The sequence below is a fragment of the Ovis aries genome, chromosome 8 (genome assembly GCF_016772045.2).
Source record: "Ovis aries strain OAR_USU_Benz2616 breed Rambouillet chromosome 8, ARS-UI_Ramb_v3.0, whole genome shotgun sequence".
Taxonomy (NCBI): Eukaryota; Metazoa; Chordata; class Mammalia; order Artiodactyla; family Bovidae; genus Ovis; species Ovis aries.
In genome coordinates, this window is record NC_056061.1 from 12,830,192 (window position 1) to 12,853,954 (window position 23,763).

The 23,763-nt window shown below is 40.4% G+C and overlaps 1 protein-coding gene and 1 long non-coding RNA gene across 4 annotated transcripts in view; one reads left to right on the forward strand and one right to left on the reverse strand.

Annotated features, from left to right (window-relative positions):
* The window catches only part of LOC114116058 (uncharacterized), a 149,116-nt gene that overhangs the window by 38,067 nt on the left and 87,286 nt on the right, over window positions 1–23,763 (forward strand). The gene's annotated exons all lie outside the window — the stretch shown is intronic.
* LOC101123128 (large ribosomal subunit protein uL22-like) lies at window positions 13,077–13,695 on the reverse strand. The gene has a single exon (XM_042253208.2). The coding sequence runs from the start codon at window positions 13,657–13,659 to the stop codon at window positions 13,105–13,107; it is 555 nt and encodes a 184-aa protein (XP_042109142.1). The 5' UTR covers window positions 13,660–13,695; the 3' UTR covers window positions 13,077–13,104.

Sequence of the window (23,763 nt, forward strand, 5' to 3'; positions counted from 1 at the left end):
GCATCAGCTTCTGTGTGGTTTGAAACAGAAAGCTGAAAATGGAAGAGAAGAAACAAGTAGGCAAGAAGGCATCCGATTTTTATCCAAATGTGTAGGTTATTCTGTGCGCTCACTTCCACTGGCTTATCCGAAAAGGCAGGGCTTTTCCTTGAGGCTAACTGTCTGGTAAGCCTGAGATCTGAAAGGAGACGTGTTTTTGTGGGTCTTTTCTTCTTGCGCTGTCTTCACACTTCACAACCCTTCTCGGCCTTTGATTTTTCTTCCTTATCTTTATTTTTTCCAAATGTTTTGTTGTATTCACTAAACAGAATGTATCCTAAACGACAAGCTCATGACTTCAGAAGAAATGGAGGTCTATATTCTGGTTTTAATGTATGTAACATAATCATATAGTCTGGAGCAAGAAGAAGCTATAGTGATAGATGGTCACATGCTCAGTTGTGTCCTGATGCAGTCATGAATAACTTCCCGTTTTCATCCTCAAAAGCAGCCTGGATGGGGGCAGAGACTACCCTATTTGTTATTTGCTCAATCATGTCTTTGTGACCCCATGGACTGTAGCCCGCAGGCTCCTCTGTCCATGGCATTCTCCAGGCAAGAATTTTGGAGTGGGTAGCCATTCCCTTCTCCAGGGGATCTTTCTCGACCCAGGGCTCAAACCTGGGACTCCTGCATTTGCAGGTGCATTCTTTACCATCTGAACCACCAAGGAAGCCCTACTCAGATTATCCTACTTGGAGATCATGTTATCCAACTCCTGATTTATAGATGAAGAAAGACCCATGGTATTTAAGAAACTTGAGCCTTAAGCTGAGGAGTCAGCACTCTTGGAAATGAAGAGAACTATTATACAAGGGGGAACATAAAGGTGAGTGAAATGAAGGACTATTGAGTCTAGGCTGAACTGGGAAGACAGTAAATCCAGAAAGAGGCTGAAAGGTGGGGAAAAGCAGGAAAGAGAGGGATCGAGAGCAGGAATGGAGAAAGAACAGACAGACCGTGTCACGGAAACAGAACCGAGAGGACAGGAAGCTGTGGGCAAAGACGGAGATAGTGAGTTTATGATGGCAAATTTCAGGTCAGTTCAGTTCAGTCCCTCAGTTGTGTTCGACTCTTTGTGACCCTATGGACGGGAGCACACCAGGCCTCCCTGTCCACCGCCAACTCCTGGAGTTTACTCAAACTCATGTTCATTGAGCCGGTGATGCCATCCAACCATCTCATCCTCTGTTGTCGCCTTCTCCTGCCTTCAATCTTTCCCAGCATCAGGGTCTTTTCAAATGAGTCAGTTCTTCGCATCAGATGGCCAAAGTATTGGAGTTTCAGCTACAACATCAGTCCTTTCAATAAATATTTAGGACTGATCTCCTTTAGGATGGACTGGTTTGATGTCTTTGGAGTCCAAGGGACTCTCAAGAGTCTTCTCCAGCACCACAGTATAAAAGCATCAATTTTTCTGCACTCAGCTTTCTTTATAGTCCAAATCTCACATCCATAGATGATTACTAGAAAAACCATAGCTTTGACTAGATGGACCTTTGTCAACAAAGGAATGTCTCTGTTTTTTAATATCCTTTCTATATTTGTCATAACTTTTCTTCCAAGGAGCAAGCATCTTTTCATTTCATGGCTGCAATCACCATCTGCAATGATTTTGGACTCCAAAAAAATAAAGTCTTTCACTGTTTCCATTGTTTCCCCATCTACTTGCCATGAAGCAATGGGACCAGATGCCATGATCTTAGCTTTCTGAATGTTGAGTTTTAAGACAACTTTTTCAGTCTTCTTTTTCACTTTCATCAAGGGGCTCTTTAGTTCTTTGCTTTCTGCCATAAGGGTGGTGTTATCTGCATATCTGAGGTTATTGATATTTCTCCTGGCAATCTTGATTCCAGTTTGTGATTAATCCAGCCCAGCGTTTCTCATGATGTACTCTGCATAGAAGTTAAATAAGCAGGGTGACAATATATAGCCTTGATGTATTTCTTTCCCTATTTGGAACCAGTCTGTTGTTCCATGACCAGTTCCAACTGTTGCTTCCTGACCTGTTTACAGATTTCTCAAGAGGCAGGTCAGGTGGTCTGGTATTCCCATCTCTAACATAGTTTGTTGTGATCCACACAGTCAAAGGCTTTGGCATAGTCAATAAAGCAGAAATAGATGTTTTTCTGGAACTCTCTTGCTTTTTTGATGATCCAGCAGACATTGGCAATTTGATCTCTCGTTCCTCTGCCTTTTCTAAATCAAATTTGAACATCTGGAAGTTCACGGTTCACATACTGTTGAAGCCTGGCTTGGAGAATTTTGAGCACTACTTTGCTAGCATGTGATATGAGTGCAATTGTGCAGTAGTTTGAACATTATTTGGCATTATCTTTCTTTAGGACTGGAATGAAAACACCTTTTCCAGTCCTGTGGCCACTGCTGAGTTTCCCAAATTCGTTGGCATATTGAGTGCAGCACTTTCACAGCGTTATCTTTTAGGATTTGAAATAGCTCAACTGGAATTCCATCACTTCCACTAGCTTTGTTTGGAGTGATGCTTCCTAAGGCCCACTTGACTTCCCATTCCAGGATGTCTGGCTCTAGGTGAGTGATCATACCATTGTGATTATCTGGGTCTTGAAGATCTTTTTTTATACAGTTCTTCTGTGTGTTCTTGCCACCTCTTCTTAATATCTTCTGCTTCTGTTAAATCCAAACCATTTCTGGCCTTTATGGTGCCCATCTTTGCATGAAATGTTCGCTTGGTATCTCTAATTTTCTTGAAGAGATCTCTAGTCTTTCCCATTCTATTGTTTTCCTCTATTTCTTTGCAATGATCACCGAGGAAAACTTTCTTATCTCTCCTTGCTATTCATTGAAACTCTGCATTCAAATGGATACATCTTTCCTTTTCTCCCTTGCTTTTCACTTCTCTTCTTTTCATAGCTATCTGTAAGGCTTCCTTAGACAGCCATTTTGCTTTTTTGCATTTCTTTCTCTCGGGAATGGTCTTGATCCCTGTCTCCTGTACAATGTCATGAACCTTCATCCATAGTTCTTCAGGCACTCTGTCTATCAGATTTAATCCCTTGAATCTATTTCTCACTTCCACTGTATAATTGTAAGGAATTTGATTTAGGTCATACCTGAATGGTTTAGTGGCTTTCCCTACTTTCTTCAATTTTAATCTGAATTTGGCAATAAGGTCATGATCTGAGCTACAGTCAGCTCCTGGTCTTGTTTTTACTGACTGTATTGAGCTTCTCCATCTTTGGCTGCAAAGAATATAATCAATCTGACTTCGGTATTGACCATCTGATGATGTCCATGTATAGAGTCTTCTCTTGGAAGAGGGTGTTTGCTATGACCAGTCTGTTCTCTTGACAAAACTCTATTAGCCTTTGCCTGGAGCAGCAGCTGCATCGTGCTGGAGTAGCTATGAGGAGATACCCTACATCCAAGGGCAGAGGAGAAGCCCCAGCAAGATAATTGGAGGGGAGAATTCACATTTACAATCAAACCCCATTCCTACCAGAGATGCTCAGAGGGCTCAAACAAACCTTGTGTGCACCAGGACCCAGAGACCCCACAGAGACTGAGACAGAACTGTGTTTGAGCGTCTCCTGTGGAGGTACGGGTCGGCAGTGGACTGCCACAGGGGCAGGGGCTCTGGTTGCAGCAGGCCTGGGTGTGGCATAAGCTCAGGAGGTCACCATGAACCCCACCATAGAGCCTCCAGAACTTACACAGGACCGGGGAAACAGGCTCTTGGAGGGCACAAACAGAACCTTGTGTGCACCAGGACCCAGGAGAAAGGAGCAGTGACCCCACAAGAGACTGAGCCAAACTTGCCTGTGTGTGTCCAAGAGTCTGGTGGAGGCGTGGGTCGCGGTAGCCTGTAGCAGGTTGGGGGCACTGAGTATAGCAGTACAGGCATGGGACCTTTTGAAGAAGGTCCCCATATCTTCATTACCTCCACCATAGTTTGGCTTCAGGGAACACAAGCCCCGACCTTCAACAGAAAATTGGATTAAAGATTTACTGAGCATGGCCCTGCGTATCAGAACAAGACCCAATTTCCCCCTCAGTCAGTCTCTCTCATCAGGAAGCTTCCATAAGCCTCTTATCCTTCTCCATCAGAGGGCAGACAGACTGAAAACCACAATCACAGAAAACTAACCACTCTGATCACATGGACCACAGCCTTTTCTAACTCAATGAAACTATGATGGCAAAGGTGAAGCATAAATAGTATGGCCTGGGGTTGTGGAAGCTGCAGCAGGGAATAAACCACTAAGGATTAACCAGAGAGAGTTTAATAAAAAGAGTGTTTAGAGAGGTGTGAGCTGGTAAAAGAAACAAACAAACAAAAAACCAGAACAAAGGATGGTGATGTATTTAGCAATGAGCAGAAAGTGAAAGTGAAGTCGTTCAGTCGTATCCGACTCTTTGCGACCCCATGGACTGTAGCCTACCAGGCTCCTCCATCCATGGGATTCTCTAGGCAAGAACACTGGAGTGGGTTGTCATTTCCTTCTCCAGGGGATCTTCCCAACCCAGGGATCGAACCCAGGTCTCCTGCGTTGTAGGCAGATGCTTTACCGTCTGAGCCACCAGGTTCAATTGCTGGGTCAGGAAGATCCCTTGGAGAAGGGGATGGCTACCCACTCCAGCATTCTTGCCTGGAGAATTCCATGGACAGAGGAGACTGGCGGGCTATTGTCCATGGAGTTGCAAAGAGTCAGACACGACTGAGCAACTAACACACACACACAAAGAGACAGAAAACCAAGCCATTTTCATCCCTGCTGCTGCTGCTGCTGCTGCTGCTAAGTCGCTTCAGTCCTGTCCAACTCTGTGGGACCCCATAGACGGCAGCCCACCAGGCTCCCCTGTCCCTGGGATTCTCCAGGCAAGAACACTGGAGTGGGTTGCCATTTCCTTCTCCAATGCATGAAAGTGAAAAGTGAAAGTGAAGTCGCTCAGTCGTGTCCGACTCTCAGCGACTCCATGGACTGCAGCCTTCCAGGCTCCTTCATCCATGGGATTTTCCAGGCAAGAGTACTGGAGTGGGGTGCCATTGCCTTCTCCATCCCTAGGCCTGAAAAATCAAGGAGAAGCGACGTTTGGCTGGTGGTACTGCCATGGGAGAGGTACTGTTCCTAAGAACTCTGGCCATAACCAGATGAATGCAACTATTGGCAAAACCTTGTTTAGAAAAGAATGTGTGAGGATGGGATCATGGTCTTCTTCTACTCTTGGATATCCTGCCAAGGCCTCCTGTTGGTTAAATCTGAATAGGAGGGAGAAAGAAGCAGAGAAGCTCAGAAGATGGATCTGACAGGTACTCAGAAAATGAACAACATTTTAAAGTGTTGTGAAAACAGAGTGGCAGCAATTGCCTGTTGATATTGGCTTCACCCGGGAAGACAGTGAGATAGTGGAGAAAGCATGTAATAGTCTCTCCCAGAGGAGACCCCGGTTCGATTTCTGGGTTGGGCAGGTCTGCTGGAGAACAGATAGGCTACCCGCTCCAGTATTCTTGGGCTTCGCTTGTGGCTCAGCTGCTAAAGAATCTTCTTGCAATGCGGGAGACCTGGGTTTGATCCCTGGGCTGGGAAGATTCCCCTGGAGAAGGAAAATACAATCCTCTCCAGTATTCTGGCCTGGAGAATTCCATGGACGGACTGTCCATGTGGTCGCGAGGAGTTGGACATGATCGAGTGACTTTCACTTTCAGAGTTTTATATATATTCAATATGATCCTGTGGAACTACAATGCATGATAACTGGTTGTTAGAAATATAACCAGAAGGCTATCTAAGATTTTGAGGTCTCATATAAAGTAAATTTTACTCAGATAGTTTTGATGTTATCTGTATTCCTCTTATTTACAAATTATAAATCTTTGTATAGGTCGTTATAGAGTAAAGGGCTGGATATACAGTCCATCTTAAAAAACTAGAAAACCAGAGAAAACATATGAAGCAATAGTTTTTGGACAACAGTCAAAGACAGCTCAGGACAATAATCCTTGAGAGAAAGGGATCCAGTTATGGAATTGGCAGCAAAGGGGTAAGAGCAAAATTTAGAGGTGATGGAGTTATTCTACATCAGTTATGACGGTGGTTCTATGACTGTGTACATTCGTCATAAATCACTGAATTCTTCATCTAGAAACAATGAATGTTATTGTATATAAGTTGTACTTCAAGAAAGATTTCATAGGAGAAAGAAAAATTTAGGCTATAGATGATTTTTTATAAGTTAGTTTTTTAAAAATTATATGTTTACATACTTATTTAAAAGAAAAAAAGGGAATAGAAGGATATAAAATGTAAAGCAAAAATTTTTTTCTCTTCAAATACCACTTCTTGGGCATCTTGCTAAAAACAATTTAAGAAAACTTTCAGAAATTTTCTACATTATTTCTATTGTTTGTTATAAACAAACATTTATCAGATGTGCTTTATGCTTTAAATTTTTCCTTTCCTTTCTCCCTCCCACCTTCCCTCTCTTACTTCTTCCTTCCTTCCTTCCTCACTTTCACAAGAAGGCTCTTATTTTATGATTTCAAAAAATGTTTGGACACAGGATTAGGTAGATTTACCTTTTTCTTACTTGCTGCATATACTCCTATTGAATGGATTATTCTAATACATTTAGTCATTCCTCTACTATTACATAGGACTTCCCTGGTGGCTCAGACGGTAAAGCGTCTGCCTACAATGCGGGAGACCTGGGTTCGATCCCTGGGTCGGGAAGATCCCCTGGAGAAGGAAATGGCAACTCACTCCAGTAATCTTGCCTGGAGGATCCCATGGACAGAGGAGCCTGGTGGGCTATAGTCCATGGGGTTGCAAAGAGTTGGACATGACTGAGCGATTTCGCTACTATTAGATATGCAGGTTTACCCCATGTTTTGCTAGAATAAAAAAATGCTACAGTGACTGCTCATAGGTGTATATATATTCTTATATCTTGTGCCTAACCATGTGGGGGCCATTGTTTATGCAAATTTTAAAATTTCATGAATATGGTTGAAAAACATTTTCAAAAAATTACTTACTCCAAAAGTATCTATTTCTTTGTATCCACACAGATTCTGGGCATTATCAAACTTTTTTTATCTTCACTAATCTGATAGAAAAAAAGAAATCTATCTCCTTGTTTTTCACTAAATAGTTATCATTTTCCTTGCTACCAAACAGAGCACAAGATCATAGGACTGTATGATAATCCATAGACTTCTGAATGACCGTATTTGCCTTCTAGAGTTTTTGATGAAGACCCAGGTGGGGCTTTTGCGGTGGCTCAGTAGTAAAGAACCCACCTGCCAATGCCGGAGACACTGAAGACGCAGGTTTGATCCCTGGGTCAGGAAGATCCCCTGGAGGAGGAAATGGCAACCCACTCCAGTATTCTTGCATGGAGAATCCCATGGACAGAAGAGCCTGGCAAACTATAGTCTATGGAGTGGCAAAGAGTCAGACACAACTGAGCAACTAAGCCACACACGCCTTATGTGCACAGCTGCTGAGAGAAACCACTTGTTTGCAGAAATCCCTCCTCCTTCCCCTTCATGATCATACTGCTGTTATGTTTTTTGTATACCCCTAACACTTTAGATCCTACAGGAGTAGAATATATATCCACGTATCTCTTAGAGTTCATGCTTTTAGCCTCTTTTAAATGTTTTTGCTCTCCCCAGTGTTCCATTCCTACATGGATATTTAATCATGTATACAACAAACCAGCCTTGCATGTGACTCTCCTAGTAATGCCATATGGTTTCTCTGAATGAGGATAGATGGAGGAATTTATGGACTTTGATCACTGCAGTATAACAAATACAATTATGGCATGGGAAATTTCCTACTAGAGTTCAAGAGAAAACGGGGTACGCCCCTCCTCTGGATGATTTGTGTGTCTGAATGAATCAAGAGGTTTCCCCCACATCCCATCCTCTTTCATATGTAATCAGGGAGATGATGTGCCCATATGCATTACTATTGAAGGATTTCTCTCCACCCCCATTGTCAATCAAATAATCACTCCTTTAAAACAGAGGGAATGATTTAGCAGTTCAAGTGTTGGCTTTGAAACATTTAGACTTGGTGGCATCTTTCAAAGTTTCATCAGGATTGACTTAGTCCTTCATTCTGGAAATATCACAACCACATGGACTCCTAAGCCGTTATAGAAGAGCTCTCTCTCTAAGAAACTCCAAACCTGGGAGCCCTGTTTTCTCTGAGATTGTTAAACATACATAGTATCATTTTCTGAATTGCATCCTTATCAGACAAACAAACTATGATTAGACTCTAATCTTAGTTATCCCTGGTAGGTTTCAGCATTTTAAATAGTGAATGTAAACTAAATATTTAGTTCCATTCTTAACTCCCAATGCTCTATGCATTTTCACACAGAGTGCTTTTATGCCATCCAGTCATCTCAGCCTCTGATGCCCTCCTCTCCTTCTGCCCTCAATCTTTCCCAGCATCTGGGACTTTTCCAATGAGTAAGCTATACGTATACATATATCCCTTTTTTTGTTTGTTTGTTTGTTTTGGATTTCCTTTCTGTAGTTCCATAGTTGTCCCTGTGAATAAACATGTCACTTTGCTTAGGTAATTCACCATTGAAGTGTTGCTTTCTGAAACTCTAGCAAAATTTAGCCTTTGGTTGATCTGTGTTCTTAAAAAAGGGAAGGGAGGGAAGTTTTCAAATTCAGGACACCCCCTTAGAATTCCTGCTTCATGCATCGTTTCCAATGAAACGAATTGTCAGGAAGTTGGATGCCCCCTCATCCTTGGCCTGGCCTCTTTGAGGAGGACAGTCACTGTCATTGCAACCCACGACCTCAGTCAAAGCATTCTTTATTAGAGAATGGAAGAAGTCGCGAGAGCCCACAAAGCAATGTTATATGTAACTGAGTGTCTGAGGGAGGCATGCAGAGGTGGGAAGCAAAGGGTAGAAGCAAAGTTCACTGGAATACAAGGAAGTGCCTTTGTGTGAGAGGCACCACCTGTTGTTTTATCACTGAGATCTCTCTGGAGGAGAATCAACCCAATTTGTTCCCACACTTGTCGAGACAGGAAGGGATCTCGTGGGTGTGTAGCCCAAAAGGTGGCCAAGAAACATAGAAGGTCACCAAGAAACACAGAAGCCCATTTGGCCTGGACCTGAACTAAAACCCATTACAATAATAAAAAATTATAGCAGCTTGGTCCGTCCTTTCAGGCTTCATCTAAACGTCCACACTTCTGCGTCTCTTGTCAGCCCCAAGGCTTCAGTCCCTGTGGTCCCAGGAGTCTGGCATCCCCCAAAGTTCGAGAGCAGTTGGGACCATTGTCATGTGCATTCCAACTCGGAGGTGGTTATCTCCCCAGCCTCCTCGGTGGCTTCCGGTGTGGTTTTCTTCTGTTCGGTGTGCTTGTGTTCTTGTTTGGTGAGTCTACTGCAAATCCTCCCAGCCTTGGGAATGTAGAGGTTCTGATAAGAGTCTTCAGTAGAAAGATCTCTATTAAACTATACAGGCCTTTTCTTTTTGTTTGTTTCTAGCACCGTGCTGGTTGTCAATGACGCTGTGTCCCCCTAGGCCAGACACCACTGAGGAATGATGTCCTTGTGAGTTTTCTTTAGAAAGCAGTCTCTAGGTCTCAGTAAGGACTCTTTAACATCAACCACCAGCCTGCTGAGATGCCTGCGCAGACCAATTTTAAAAAAGCTAATTCTCACTGAAGGAGAGTTGCTTTACAAGGTTGTGTTAATTTCTGCAGTACAGCGAGGTGAATCAGCTATGTTGTTGTTGTTCCGTCGCCTAGTCGTGTCTGACTCTTTGTGACCCCATGGACTGCAGCACCCAGGCCTCCCTGTCCCTCCCCATCTCCCAAGGTTTGCCCAAGTTCATGTCTATTATATCAGTGATGCCATCCGGCCATCTCTTCCCCTGATGCCCTCTTCTTCTGCCCTCAACATTTCCCAGCATAAGGGACTTTTCCAGTGAATAAGCTATACATATACATATATCCCTTCTTTTTTTTTGGATTTCCTTCATATTTAGGTCACCAGAGAACACCGGGATTCCCTGAGCTATACAGGGATGCCCTGGGCTCTACAGGGATTCCCTGGGCTATACAGTAGGTTCTTATTAGTACTCTATACATAGTATCATAGTGTATATATGTCAATCCCAACTTCCCAGTTCATCCCATCCCTCCCCCCTGATTGACGGCAAGAGGAGAAGTGGGTAGCAGAGGATAAGATAGTTGGATGGCATCACTGACTCAGTGGACATGAGTTTGAGCAAACAGGGAGATAGTGAAGGACAGGAAAACCCGGAGTGCTGCAGTTCATGGGGTCTCAAAAAGTTGCACATGACTGAATCACAACAACTCACCCCTGATGTGTGTGTGTGTGTGTATGTATGTGTGTGTGTGTTTGGCCGCACTGCATGGCTTGTGTGATCTTAGTTCCCTGACCAGGGATGGAACCTGAGTCCACAGCAGTGAAAGCCCAAGTCTTAACCAATGGTCCACCAGGGAATTCCCCTGGGCAGACTATTTTAATTGACCAGAAGCAAATCCAGTTAATGATCACAAAAAATGAATGCTTTTGGGTTGGTTTCCCTTTGCATACTTATAGAGCTAAAGATGAAATATATAAGCACTCTATTTCTAAGATATAAGAAGGTGAAAGATTTCAAGGGCTTTTTTTTTTTAATTTTAAAATTTTGATGGAATTCCAAGCATCATGATGAAAATATTCTCTGTGCTAATAGTGGGTTCCATAGGTCTTTGATTGTAATATTGATGTAGCATGGACAGATGATTCAGGGCTCTGTATAAATGGAACTGCAAACTTGGACACGTTTTCTAGTTTCTCTGAGGCTCAGTCTTTCATCTGTAAAATGGGCACACTGACAGCACCTGTCTCCCAGGTACGTTATGATGATTTAATGAAATAATCCATGCACAATGCTTTCTATGTAGTGAAAAATACATGTTAGCTGCAAACGTTTCCTTAGTATAAGTATGCAGAAATTTTACAGCTGGCTAAATAGCATTTGATTAAAGTAAACATATAAAATTAAAGCTTTATAAAATTACAGGGGGGAAAATTATAGTTGTAGCCCACTTTCAGTGGGTTGTGTCATTATGCTGTGTTTTTGTTGGTAGTGTAGTGTATGTGTGCTCAATCGTGTCTGACTCTTTGTGACCCCATGGACTATAGCCCTCCAGGCTCCACTGGAAAATTTTCCGGGCAAGAAATATTTGAGTGGGTCTCCATTTTCTTCTCCAGAGGAATCTTCCCAACTGAGGGATTGAACCCACGCCTCATGCGTCTCCTGCACTGGCAGGCAGATTCTCTGCAGCTTGCGCCACCTGGGTCATTATGTTAGGTAGAGTAAACACTTTCTGGTTGTCTCCCTACACCCTCTTCCCCACCCAGGGTTGATGTATCTGGTGCTTAACTCACTGGGGAGAATTGGGAGTGTGGATGATGGATTTTGCTTTTCCACTTCCTTCTCTGAATCCATGCCTCCCACGCATGTATCTCTCCTAGCACTTTCTAAATTGCATTGAAATGATGCATTCATCTATCTGAATTATCCACTAGGATAAGAGCTTTTTGAGAACAGAGATTGTGTCTTATTAACTTTGCCTTGTGAGCAACTTTTATAGCACTTGGCACCTGGTGCCATGTGGGTCCTGAATAAATATTTCATGACTGATCGAATGTATTTCTAAGGACTTTCTGCCAGCTGATAGCAGAACTTAGCTATTATTAATTACAACTGGAAAATTTTTTAAAAATAAAATTAAGTATAAAATGTGTTCAGGTTGAGAAAATATTACAGTGATACATATGTCATGTTTTAATATCAAATCATTTAAAAATACTTTTTAGATTTTGAAACATTTCAAGAACTGAAAAGTTCAGAAATTAAAATAACAGATGCATGTATATCAGTCACTAAAATTAAATAAATAGAGATGCTGCAGCTTTCTCTATATCTTTATAAAAACATAATGTTAAAATTAGAGGCCTCCACCATCTACTTCTCTGGTCTCATTGTTTTTCCTTCTCTTCGTCTCTGGAGGTAACTGCTATCCTGAAATGGTATCTATTTTCTCTGTAGTAAAAGCACAAAACTATTAAAAAAAATTTTTTTAATAAAAGTAGAGACTTTTAAAATACAAAGTCTTTTTTTAACTTTCTCTCTCTCTCTCTCTCTTTTTTTTTTGTTGGTAACATGATTTTTTTCTCTCAGCTCTGAAGACCATGCTAACTAGGGCAATGGAAAATGTCACAGCACCTCTTTGGCTAAAGGGCCTGACTGGGGAGGGGTACAGATTTAAAATTAAACATAACTGTGCCCTGACTTTTGCTTGCTTAATAAAAAAGTGTGATCTAGGTATCAAATCACCTTGCATTTTTAGTCTTAAAACCACCAGTGGCATATCTAAGCACCAGTCATTTCATTTTTCAAAAAGTCTATGTCAGTTCTGGAAATAGTCACTAACCTTTTTGTCATGGATGCCTAAGAATTTTTCTGCCTGAGGGGGGAAAATTATTAATTTTGTTCATTTTTAAAGGGATAAACTTCTATCTGTCTTCTTCCGCCTTACCCTCATTATGTGCATGTAATACAGCTGATATACTCCAGAATATACAGTTCACTTGATACATCTTGCTACACTCTAGATTCAGATTTTTTTTAAACTTCAAGTTTGATTCACATATCGTGTATCATGAAATTCGTTTTTTAAATTGTATTTAACCGATACAATTGATTGTCTTTTAATATATTCAGAAGGTTATCCAACCACCATTGCTAATTCCAGGATTTTTTCATTATCCCCAAAGAAACCCCCTACCCTTCTAGCAGTTACTTCTGATCTCCTCTCCTCCTCTAAGCAGCCACTAATTGACTTTTTGTCACTTTGGATTTGCCTGTTCTGGACATTTCATATCAATGGAATTATACAATCTGTGACCTTTTGTGACTGACTTCTTTCAAGTTTCATTTATGTTGTAGAAATATATCAGTACTCCATTCCTTTTTTTTTTTTTTTTTTTTTTACTTTTATTTGCATTTATTTTTTGCGGCATTTATTCCCGGGCCATAAGTTTTTGTTTCTTCAGTTTCTTCTGGGATATCTTTTTCTTCTGTGCAACCTCCTCTTCTGGTTTAGGAACAATCTGTTCTTTTTCAGTAAGGATCATCTCAATGTGGCAGGGAGAGCTCATGTAGGGGTTGATCCGACCGTGAGCTCTGTAAGTCCTGCGTCGCATCTTGGGGGCTTTGTTCACTTGGATGTGCTCAATGACCAGAGAATCTACATCTAAGCCCTTAAGTTCAGCATTACTCTCTGCATTTTTGAGCATGTGTAGTAAAAATTCAGCACTCTTTTTGGGCCATCGACCCTGAGTCCAGCCCCACTGTTTGGCCTGTGCACACCTGCCAACTCCACTGTTGTAGCGGCGGAACGGCACACACTGCTTCTTTAACGTGACGTCCTTCAGATACTTGGTGGCTTTTCGGATATGCATACCCTTTATGGCCTGGGCGGTTTCACGAGTGTTCTTAAAGTGTACACGAAGATTTGAACCTCTTGATTTGCATGATTTTGTGGGGTTTTCTGGGTCAAGTGAATAGCGCACCATTTTTAGGAGTCACCTCAGGCCACTTACCGGAAAAGCTCCATTCCTTTTTATGATTGAATAATAATCCATTGTAGCACATTTTGTTTAACCTTTCATCAGTTGATGGACATCTGTGTTGTTTCTACTTTTTGGTTATTATAAATAATTCTGTTCTGAATGTTTACATACAGGTTTTTGTGTGAACATATATTTTCAGTTCTCTTGGGTATATATGCCTAGGGGTGGAATTACAGGGTCATCCAGTCCCATCACTTCATGGGAAATAGATGGGGAAACAGTGGAAACTGTCAGACTTTATTTTTGGGGGGCTCTAAAATCACTGCAGATGGTGACTGCAGCCATGAAAATAAAAGACACTTACTCCTTGGAAGAAAAGTTGTGACCAACCTAGATAGTATGTTCAAAAGCAGAGACATTACTTTGCCGACTAAGGTCCATCTAGTCAACGCTATGGTTTTTCCTATGGTCATGTATGGATGTGAGAGTTGGATTGTGAAGAAGGCAGAGCGCTGAAGAGTTGATGCTTTTGAACTGTGGTGTTGGAGAAGACTCTTGAGAGTCCCTTGGACTGCAAGGAGATCCAACCAGTCCATTCTGAAGGAGATCAGCCCTGGGGGTTCTTTGGAAGGAATGATGCTGAAGCTGAAACTCCAATATTTCAGCCACCTCATGCGAAGAGTTGACTCATTGGAAAAGACTCTGATGCTGGGAGGGATTGGGGGCAGGAGGAGAAGGGGACGACAGAGGATGAGATGGCTGGATGGCATTACTGACTCGATGGACGTGAGTCTGAGTGAACTCTGGGAATTGGTGATGGACAGGGAGGCCTGGGGTGCTGTGATTCATGGGGTCGCAAAGAGTCGGACCCGACTGAGTAACTGAACTGAACTGAGTGATTATAAAGTGGTATCTTGTGATTTTGATCTGTATCTCTATAATGACTAAAGATATTGAGCATTTTTTCATGAACTTATTGGTCATTTGCTTATGTTCTTTGAATAAATGTCTATTCAAATTCTTTGTTCATTTATTAAATAGATTGTCTTTTATTGTCTAACTATTTTAAGAGTTCTTTATGTATTCTGGAAACTAGATCCTCTACGGATATACAGTTTGTAAATATTTCCTCCCGTCTTGTGGTTTATCTTTTTATTTCTTGATAGTGTCCTTTGATGAAAAAATATTTTAATTTTGATGAATTCAATTTACCTATTTTTTTCTTTAGTTGCTCGTACTTTTGGTGTCACATCTAGGAAACTGTTACTTCAAGATCATGAAAGTTTAGTCTCATATTTTCTTCTAGGTGTTTGATAGTTTATCTTTTACATTTGGATCTTTGATTCATTTGAAGTTAATTTTTGCATACAGTATGAAATGGGATCCAACTCCATTCTTTTCAATGTGTACATCCAACTGTTTCAGCACTATTTGTTGAAAAGCTTATTTTCCCCCTCCGCCCCCTCTCCCCCATGAATGATTGGCAGTCTTGTCAAAATCAACTATTCATGATTGTTTAGATTTATTTCTTGGTCCTTTATTCTATTTCTTTGATCTGTTTATCCTTATACCAGTAACATGCAGTCTTCATTGCTATAGCTTTGTGGTAACTACTGTAGCTTTGAAATTGGAAAGTATGAGTCCTCCAACTTGGTTACACTTTTTCAAAATGTTTTAGCTATCATGAGTATTTCCATACAGATTTGAGGATCAGCTTGTTGGCTTCTGCAAAAAAGCTAGCTGGGGTGTTCTGTGATAACCTGGAGGGACAGAGTGGGAAGGGAGGTGGGAGGGGGTGTTCAAGACGGAGGGCAACATGTACACCTATGGCCGATTCATGTCACGATATTGTAAAGTAATTATCCTCCAATGAAAATAAATAAAATTTTTAAAAAGGTAGCTGAGATTTTGATAAGGATAGTATTGAATTAATTTGGGAAATATTGCTATCTTAATGGTATCAAGTCTTCCAATTCATGAATGTACAATATCTTTTTATTTATTTAGGTATTCTTTAATTTTTTTCAGTGATATTTTATATTTTTTCAATGTGTACCTCTTATACCTTTTTTTGGTTAAGATCATTCCTTAAGTATCTTATTCTTTGACACCTTTATAAATAAAACCGTTTTCTTAATTTTATTTTCAGATTGCTTATTGAAAGTGTGTAGAAATACAGTTGCTTTTTGTGTATTGATTTTATACCTTGAAACCTTGCTGAACTCATTTATTGGCTTTAATAAATTTTGGTTGTGTGTGGATTTCTTAGGATTTCCTGTATACAGGAGCATGTAATCTATAAATACACATAATTTTATTTCTTCCTTTTCAATCTCAAGGCATCATATTTCTTTCTCTTGTCTGATTGCCCTGGTCAGACTTTCCAGTCTGTGTATTTGTGAATGAGATATTGGTTTATAGTTTTCTTTCTTGGGATATCTTTGTTTAATTTTAGAATAATTTAAAAAGTGTTCCCTTCCTTGTATTTTTTGGAAGACTTTGTGAAGGATTCATGTTCATTCTCTTCTTCAAAATTTGGTAGAATTCACCAGTGAAGCCATTTGTTTCTGGGCTTTTCTTTGTGGGAAGTTTTTAGCTATTAATTTGATTTCTTCATTTATTATAGGCCTGTTTACATTTTGTATTTCTTCTTGATTCAGTTTAGTTAGAGTGTGTCTTCTTAGGACTTTGTCCATTTCATCTAGTTATTAATCTTTAGCATGTAATTGTTCATGGTATTTCCTTATAGTTTTTTTTTTTTTCTGTAAGACTAAATAATGCCCTCATTTTTATTCCTGATTCAGTAATTTGAGTCTTTTTCTCAGTCACTTTACCTCAAGGTTTGTTGATCTTGTTGATCTTTTCAAATAACTTTTGGTTCTGTTGATTTCCTCTATTTTTCAATTCTCTATTGTATTCATTTTCATGCTAATATTTCTTTCATTTTTCTCACCCTGGGTTCAATTTTCTCTTTTCTTGTTTCTCTTATAAATTTTATTCTGAGCAATGCTTTCATCGTGTTTTATACATTTTGGTATGTTGTATTTTTTGTGTGTATTTGTGTTCCCAAGATGTCTATGAATCTTTCTCTTAAAAGTAACTTTATTTTTTTTTTTAGTAGTCTATGATTTCAATTAAATACATTAAAATCTAGAGTGATTTAAATCTCAAATATCTTTTCACTGTTTATTTTCATAGTCACTTAAGTATAGTTATTGGCCTGGCATAGCTGAAGTTGTGTCTTTTTCTATTCTGTAAGCCAAACAGCCTCTTTTCCTGGCGATGTGGACTTAAACTAAAGTCAGTCACACATTTCATGCACGGCTTATAGTTGTTTTTATTTTCTTTAATTATATTTTATACTCTTTGTTTTTTTTTAGTCTTAAACACATAATTTGGATCTTTCAGTTTTCTATTTTATTCATTTTCATGCTAATATTTGAGTTTTCAGAGTTTCAGAGTTCACCAATATCTTTATATTCCCTTGCTTTTGTGAACTATCATTTTTTCCCCAAGTGACTTATTTGACATAGTATCATTCTTCCAGTTATCATTTTTTAAAATTAATTAATTAATTTTAATTGGAGGATAATTACAATATTGTGATGGCCTCTGCCATACATCAACATGAATCAGTCATAGGCATACATGTGACCCCTCCCTCCCCACCTCATGCCTCCAGGTCGTCACAGAGCACCTGCTTTGGGTTCCCTGCATCATACCTCAAACTCCCACTCCAGTCATCATTTATGAGAACATGAGTATACAACATGAAAGTCCAGTAAACTTAGGACTTTGGGGGAAATTTGGCTAAGATTGAAGGTGTATAAAAAAGGATTATCCTTCATTTGTTTAACAGATATTACAAGAACTCCTACTATGTTGCCAGGCACTGTTCAACAGTTCACAAAACTGACAAAGTTCCTGGCCTTATGGAACTTGCATTCTAGTTATGGGAAAAAGGTAATACAGGTAAAGAAATAAGCAAATAAATATATGTGTCTGGTGTTAATAAGTTCTAAAAAGAAAAATAAAGCAGGTCAGGGGAATAATATTTAAACAGAATGTTTATTTAGGGAAGGACTTTCTGATTAGAAGTCATTGATTTGAAATCGGAATAAAGTGAAAAGTGAGCTATATGACTATCTTGAGATGAAAAAGCAAGCCTTTGGGGTAGGAGTTTGCTGGGTAAATTCAAGGAGCAACAAAGAGCCCCATGTAGCTAGAGATAGAAGAGGTAAACCAGCAGGTGAAAGCAGAGAGGTAACAGAACCAGATCATTTTAGGCCTTGGCTACATATAGTAAGAACTCCCAGCTTTGTAGGAGTTGGGTGAGAGCCTTGGAGGTTTTGAACAAGCTGTGACAAGATCCAGCTTATGGTTTAAAAGGGTCACTCTGGCTTTCGTGGAAAAAATGCAGTGTAGAGGGACAGGCATAGAAACAGAGAGACGAATGAGGAAGCTATTTAATACTCCAGGCAAGAGGTGATGCTGGTTTAGACTATGACAGTCAAAGGGGAAGTGCTTCTAGGGAAATATTAAATGCTGTTAGTTTGAGTTGGTGAGAGAAAAATGGAAGTATACAGCAGCTAAGTGACATACTTCTTTTAGTTTTGATTGTTTATAGAATTCACAGGAACAATGTAAAGATTTATCCTAAAATGAACACTTGACTATTCATCAGCTAGATTAAAAAATAAAAATACAACCAATACCTTAAAAGCCTTTGTGATCCCCTTCTCAATCATATCTTTTTTCCTGCTTCCCAGAGTTAACCATCATCCCGCCTTGTTTTGATCATTCTCCTATGCGTCTTTATAGATTTACCAGTGATATATGCATCCCTACCCTAATCTGGCCACTGCGAGATAGAGGTTTCTGGGAGGAGATGAGTGACCAGGACTGCATGGTCACAATCTGGCTACAGTTTATCTGAAAGTTGACAAGTCCTTTCACCTGGAGAAGTCTTTGGGCAAGGGTCTTGCCTGACTACTGGAAAACACTGGGCTGGCCTACTGGAGTTGGGCCAACAACCAGGACTGTGTTGGGGGCTGGGTTCTAGATGTCTAGCAGGAAAATCATAGTAAAGGGAGTTGCTTTTTATTTATATTTTTTTGCTTCTCAGCTAATCACTGCTGCTCAGTTTCTAAGTTTACCTCTAGCTCTTACAGAAAGGCAATGCACCCCAGTCCAGTACTCTTGCCTGGAAAATCCCATGGATGGAGAAGCCTCGTAGGCTGCAGTCCATGGGATTGCGAAAAGTCGGACACGACTGAACGACTTCACTTTCACTTTTCACTTTTCATGCATTGGAGAAAGAAATGGCAACCCAATCCAGTGTTCTTGCCTGGAGAATCCCAGGGACGAGGGAGCCTGATGGGCTGCTGTCTCTGGGGTCGCACAGAGCTGGACAGGACTGAAGCCACTTAGCAGCAGCAGCAGCTTGAGAGCAGATCAAAGCAGAACACTTCCCTGGAATGAACTGAGTGTCTTCAGCTGATGTAGGCTGCAAGGCATGGGGTGGACAGCAGTAACTTACTCAGCATGTAGTCAAAAGAAGCCAAGTACAGATAATAATTTGGGTGGAATCACTCAGACATTCTCAGCTCATGAAGAAAAGATCTTGAATCACATTGTTCCAGTGTTAGCTAATTGCCCTCTCCTTCCAGTATAGCTTATCATCCTGGGATATCCCTTCACTCACCTTCTTGGAATGCCCTCAATTTTATCCTGTTCCCTGCATCCTATGTTTTGTGAGTTTTGAGCTTAACTCTACCATTGTTATATTATTTCATAATCATTTAGGTTAACCAACATACCATTTTTTGGATGCTCTTTATTCCTTCTTATATCTTTATTTTTCCATCTGGGACCATTTTCCTTTCGTCTGAAGAACAGCCTTTGGAATTCCTTTGATGCATGTCTGCTAGTGGTGAGTTCTTTTGGAGTTCTTCTTCCTATTTTTTAAAATGTCTTTATTTTATCTTTATTCTGCATTGAGAATCAGCAGTGTTTTTTAAAAAACTTTCATGTGAACATTTATTGACCTTCACCTGGCTTTCTTTCTTTCAGCATTATTTGTTTGGACCTATTTGGCCCTATGTGACTGGCTCTTTTGTGCCACATTCAGCCTCCTGGCTCTACTGAAATGGGAACTTCAGCCACGTTTCATCATTTCCACCCTTATTCTCTCTTCTTCACTGACTTTCCCTGTTCCATCTAGAGGGTCTACCTACTGATCTTTTAGACTTTCATGTCTTTCTCTTCCTCTTAACTTTTGACCTCGCCTCACATTCTCCTCTTCTGTAATCTTGCTCTGCTTCTTCAGACCAGGCTTGGCACAGTTTCTTGGCCACACTCTCAGCTCCCTGCTTGACTGTCACCCAAATTCTCTTCCAGCTCTGCTGCATCTAGCCACTCTGCAGAAATCTCTCTCCAAGTTAGGCTTGGATCGTGGAAACTCTGACCTCAGTACAATTATTATGGGAATGATTTTTTGGTTCAGTTCAGTTCAGTTCAGTCGTGTCTGACCCTCTGTGACCCCACAGACGGCAGCACGCCAGGCCCCCCTGTCCATTACTAACTCCCAGAGTTTACTCAAACTTACGTCCTTTGAGTTGGTGATGCCATCCACCCATTGCATCCTCTGTCGTTCCCTTCTCCTCCCACCTTCAATCTTTCCCAGCATCAAGGTCTTTTCAAATGAGTCAGTTCTTCGCATCAGGTGGCCAAAGGATTGGAGTTTTAGCTTCAGCGTCCGTCCTTCCAATGAATATTCAGGACTGATTTCCTTTGGGATGGGCTGGTTGGATCTCCTTGCAGTCCAAGGGACTCTCAAAAGTCTTCTCCAACACCACAATTCAAAAGCATCAATTCTTTGGTGCTGACTTTTGGTAAGTTGGTTCAAAACATTCAGATGACACATTTAATTAAAAAAGGAACAGAGAGGAACTTAGGGTGGATGCGAGTAGTTCTCTCACAATTTATCAAAGTAAAAATTTAAACATAGAACAAACCAAAGAAACTCCCACAAAACCTTGTTTAAGTTGATATACATTTTCTCTGAAATATTTAAGTTGTTTCCTTGTTTTAGGGATTTAGGGCTATGTTTTATGATTTTTATGTCTCAATATTAAGAAGTAAAAAAATCTTTTTCTCAGAATAATTAGACATGATTATGCCATGAAAATTTATTGAATCATTGAAACTAGAAGATGAGTTTGGAAAGACCTATCAATAATTTTCAAATTATTACAAATGAATTAAAATTTGGTTTAAAACATATATTCAGAGTCCTTGTTACAAAGATCTTATAGTAAATTTGTTTGACTGATTGAATGGTTTTAAATGCTCTTGACTGAAAGACAGTTTCTTTTTGAGAAAAGCATTCTACCAAGGGTTACTTTTATAGCAGGTGTGAGAAAAGGAGGGGCAACTCAATTTGTGGCTTTGCTTTTCTGTGTGTCTGAAGGAATGACTTTACTGGCCTGGATCTCACTTTTCTCAGCTATAATATGTGGAGACTCATTATTACAAAGTGTTATGAGAACCTTAAGTGGATGATAACCATGAAAGTGCAAAGAACAGCCAGACATTTTGCCATTTTGCCATTTTGCTACATTTGTGCTCATTTGATTTTGAAATTTGTGCTCAAATTTGAAACGGAAATTTTCCAGTTTCATAGAGGAAACTTCATCTGCATATTTCATCCTGCTGTGATGAATTATAACGGGATGTGGAAGTCAGCTCTGAGTCTCCTTTTCTTTTGGTGTATGGAAGCCAGTCTTTAATATTATTTCCCTGTTGTTTTTGTGGTTTCCCTTCCTCTATGTCAGCTGCATAGAAGGCTGACAAAGGGCTTTCTCCAAGATTAAACATTTGCCCCATTGGCAGCTTTTCTGAATTTTCATCTGCCAAACACTTCACATACAGACTACATAAAGCCAATTTTTTTTTTCCACTTAAAACATGATGATGCCCTGACACCTTGTCACTATCAGGACCTTGACAGGGAAATAAGGCAACTGTTGTAATGCAGGATTGAATATGAAGATGAAATTGTGATGTGGAGAGAGAGATCAAGACTACTGAAGGAAAGTTCTTTCTATTAATATTAAAGAGAAATCCGTTTTTTATCTAATGGCCTGATTGGACAGGAACATGGTGTCAGTGATAATGAGACAGAGATGCAAACATCAGGCAAGCTGAGAATAGTGGTTGTGTCTGGGGATGTTTCTCAAGTCAAGAAAGCCGCTGTACTTTTGAAAATGGGAGATGGTCTCTGAATTTGTGAGGTTAATGCTACAGCTGGGAGGCTGAGTCTGTGGGCTCAGAGGTATGTACAGAATGTGTTTGATCAGTTTCCCCACTTGGAGCTGAAGAAGGGGGCACAAAAAAGAATATGCTCAAAATAGGCTTGAAAATATGAGCCAAGTTATGGGGAATAAATCTTAGCTTGAATGTAGAGTTTAGAGAATTTCTCTGTTGAAATCTTTTGGTACAGAATAACTGTGATTTGTTTTGAACTTTTCAACATATGAAAAGCACATAAAATATTTTAGTGCCTCCATAAGCGTTTGTGAGTCTCCTGTTCTTCCCCTCCCCACATCTCCAGGAATCTGGCACCAGCTCTGCCTTTTGGGGAATGTAGCCTGGAACTAACCATGATAACAGTCTTCATGACCTTATTGTGTCCTTGGAAACCAAGAGATGTGAGACAAAAATGGCTTTGAGAAAGCAATGATTGGAAAGCTCAATTTTTCTATTGAAAGAAACTTTGGTAGAAGTCTATTTATAAAGTTTATTGCTTTTATTCAAGGACTCCGTGAACATTTGCTCCCACAACATACCCAGGCAGTAACATAACCTAATGCCAAGAGTATCCTCATGGGTGTAGATCTTTATTCCAGGGGTGGATCACTAGCCCAAGGTCACCTAGGATGTTGGAGGAGAGGTTGGGACCAAGCCACAGCCCTGATCTCAAATTCTGTACAAATATGTCTGCAACTCCCCTAAAATGCTGATGCATGATATCCTGGTGGGAAAGAAACAAAGGAGCAGTAATATGGCCAGGTACACTCTTTAATTTGTGCAAAGAGTGCTCAAACAGAGAGGTTATTTTATTGGACTCTGGAGACCTGAATTCTTGAACTAATTCTGTTGCTAGCTGTCATGAGTCACTTAGTTGTTGCGTGGCTCAGTTTACTCATCCAAAAATGGGCTTGGTGATGCTTGACCTGTCTATCTGAATAGGGTTCTAAGGAGATGAGGTGAAAAGTGAAGTGTTACATAGAACGTAATATTTGGCATTATGCATGAGTGGTCAGTCGTGCCCGACTCTTTGGGACCCCATGGACTGTAGCCTGTCAGGCCCCTCTGTCCATGGGATTCTCCAGGCAAGAATACTGGAGTGGGGTGCCATTTCCCACTGGAAGCAGTCTTTCCATCTGAGGGACTGAACCTGAGTCTCTGACGTCTCCTGCTTTGGCAGGCAGGTTCATTACCACTAGCATATTGGCCCTATATTAAACAAGGGCAATGTAACAAATTATCTTTTCAAAGAAAATTGGCATTTAATAAACTCTTGGTGCCTCAGAGATGCAATGAGTTATATCAGAAAAGGCAATAGAACAGGAGTCAGGAAACGGGGGCATGACAAGTGCCATGAACACCTTATGAAAGCCAGCTAAGTCCTCTGGGTCTCGGGTGTACTGAGCATGCGCACACGCACGCCAAGTCTGTCAAGTGGATAAGGAACTGCAGAGTGTTGGAGCAGGAGGAGACCTGGGTAATGATGGGAAATCACGACCCCGAGGACTCAGCTGGCTTTCATAATTTGCTCATGGTAAGGTCCCTGGTCTTGCCCCCATATTACTGACTCCTGTTCTATTGTTTTTTTGTGTGTGTGTGTGTGTGATATAACTCATTGCATCTCTTAGGCACAACTATTGTAACTTACAACCTAAATGAAGAATTAAACAACACTGAAATCTACCTACAAGTAATCTTTTTAAAAGGTTTTAAAATTACCTCTATGAGCTATTTTAAATTTTCTTAACCCATTTCTTTTTTCTATAGCTCTACCCTCAGAGAAATACTTTAAACACA

Excerpts from the sequence above, each read along its gene's own strand:
- LOC101123128 (XM_042253208.2), bottom strand. The coding sequence starts at position 13,659 with ATGGTGCGCTATTCACTTGACCCAGAAAACCCCACAAAATCATGCAAA.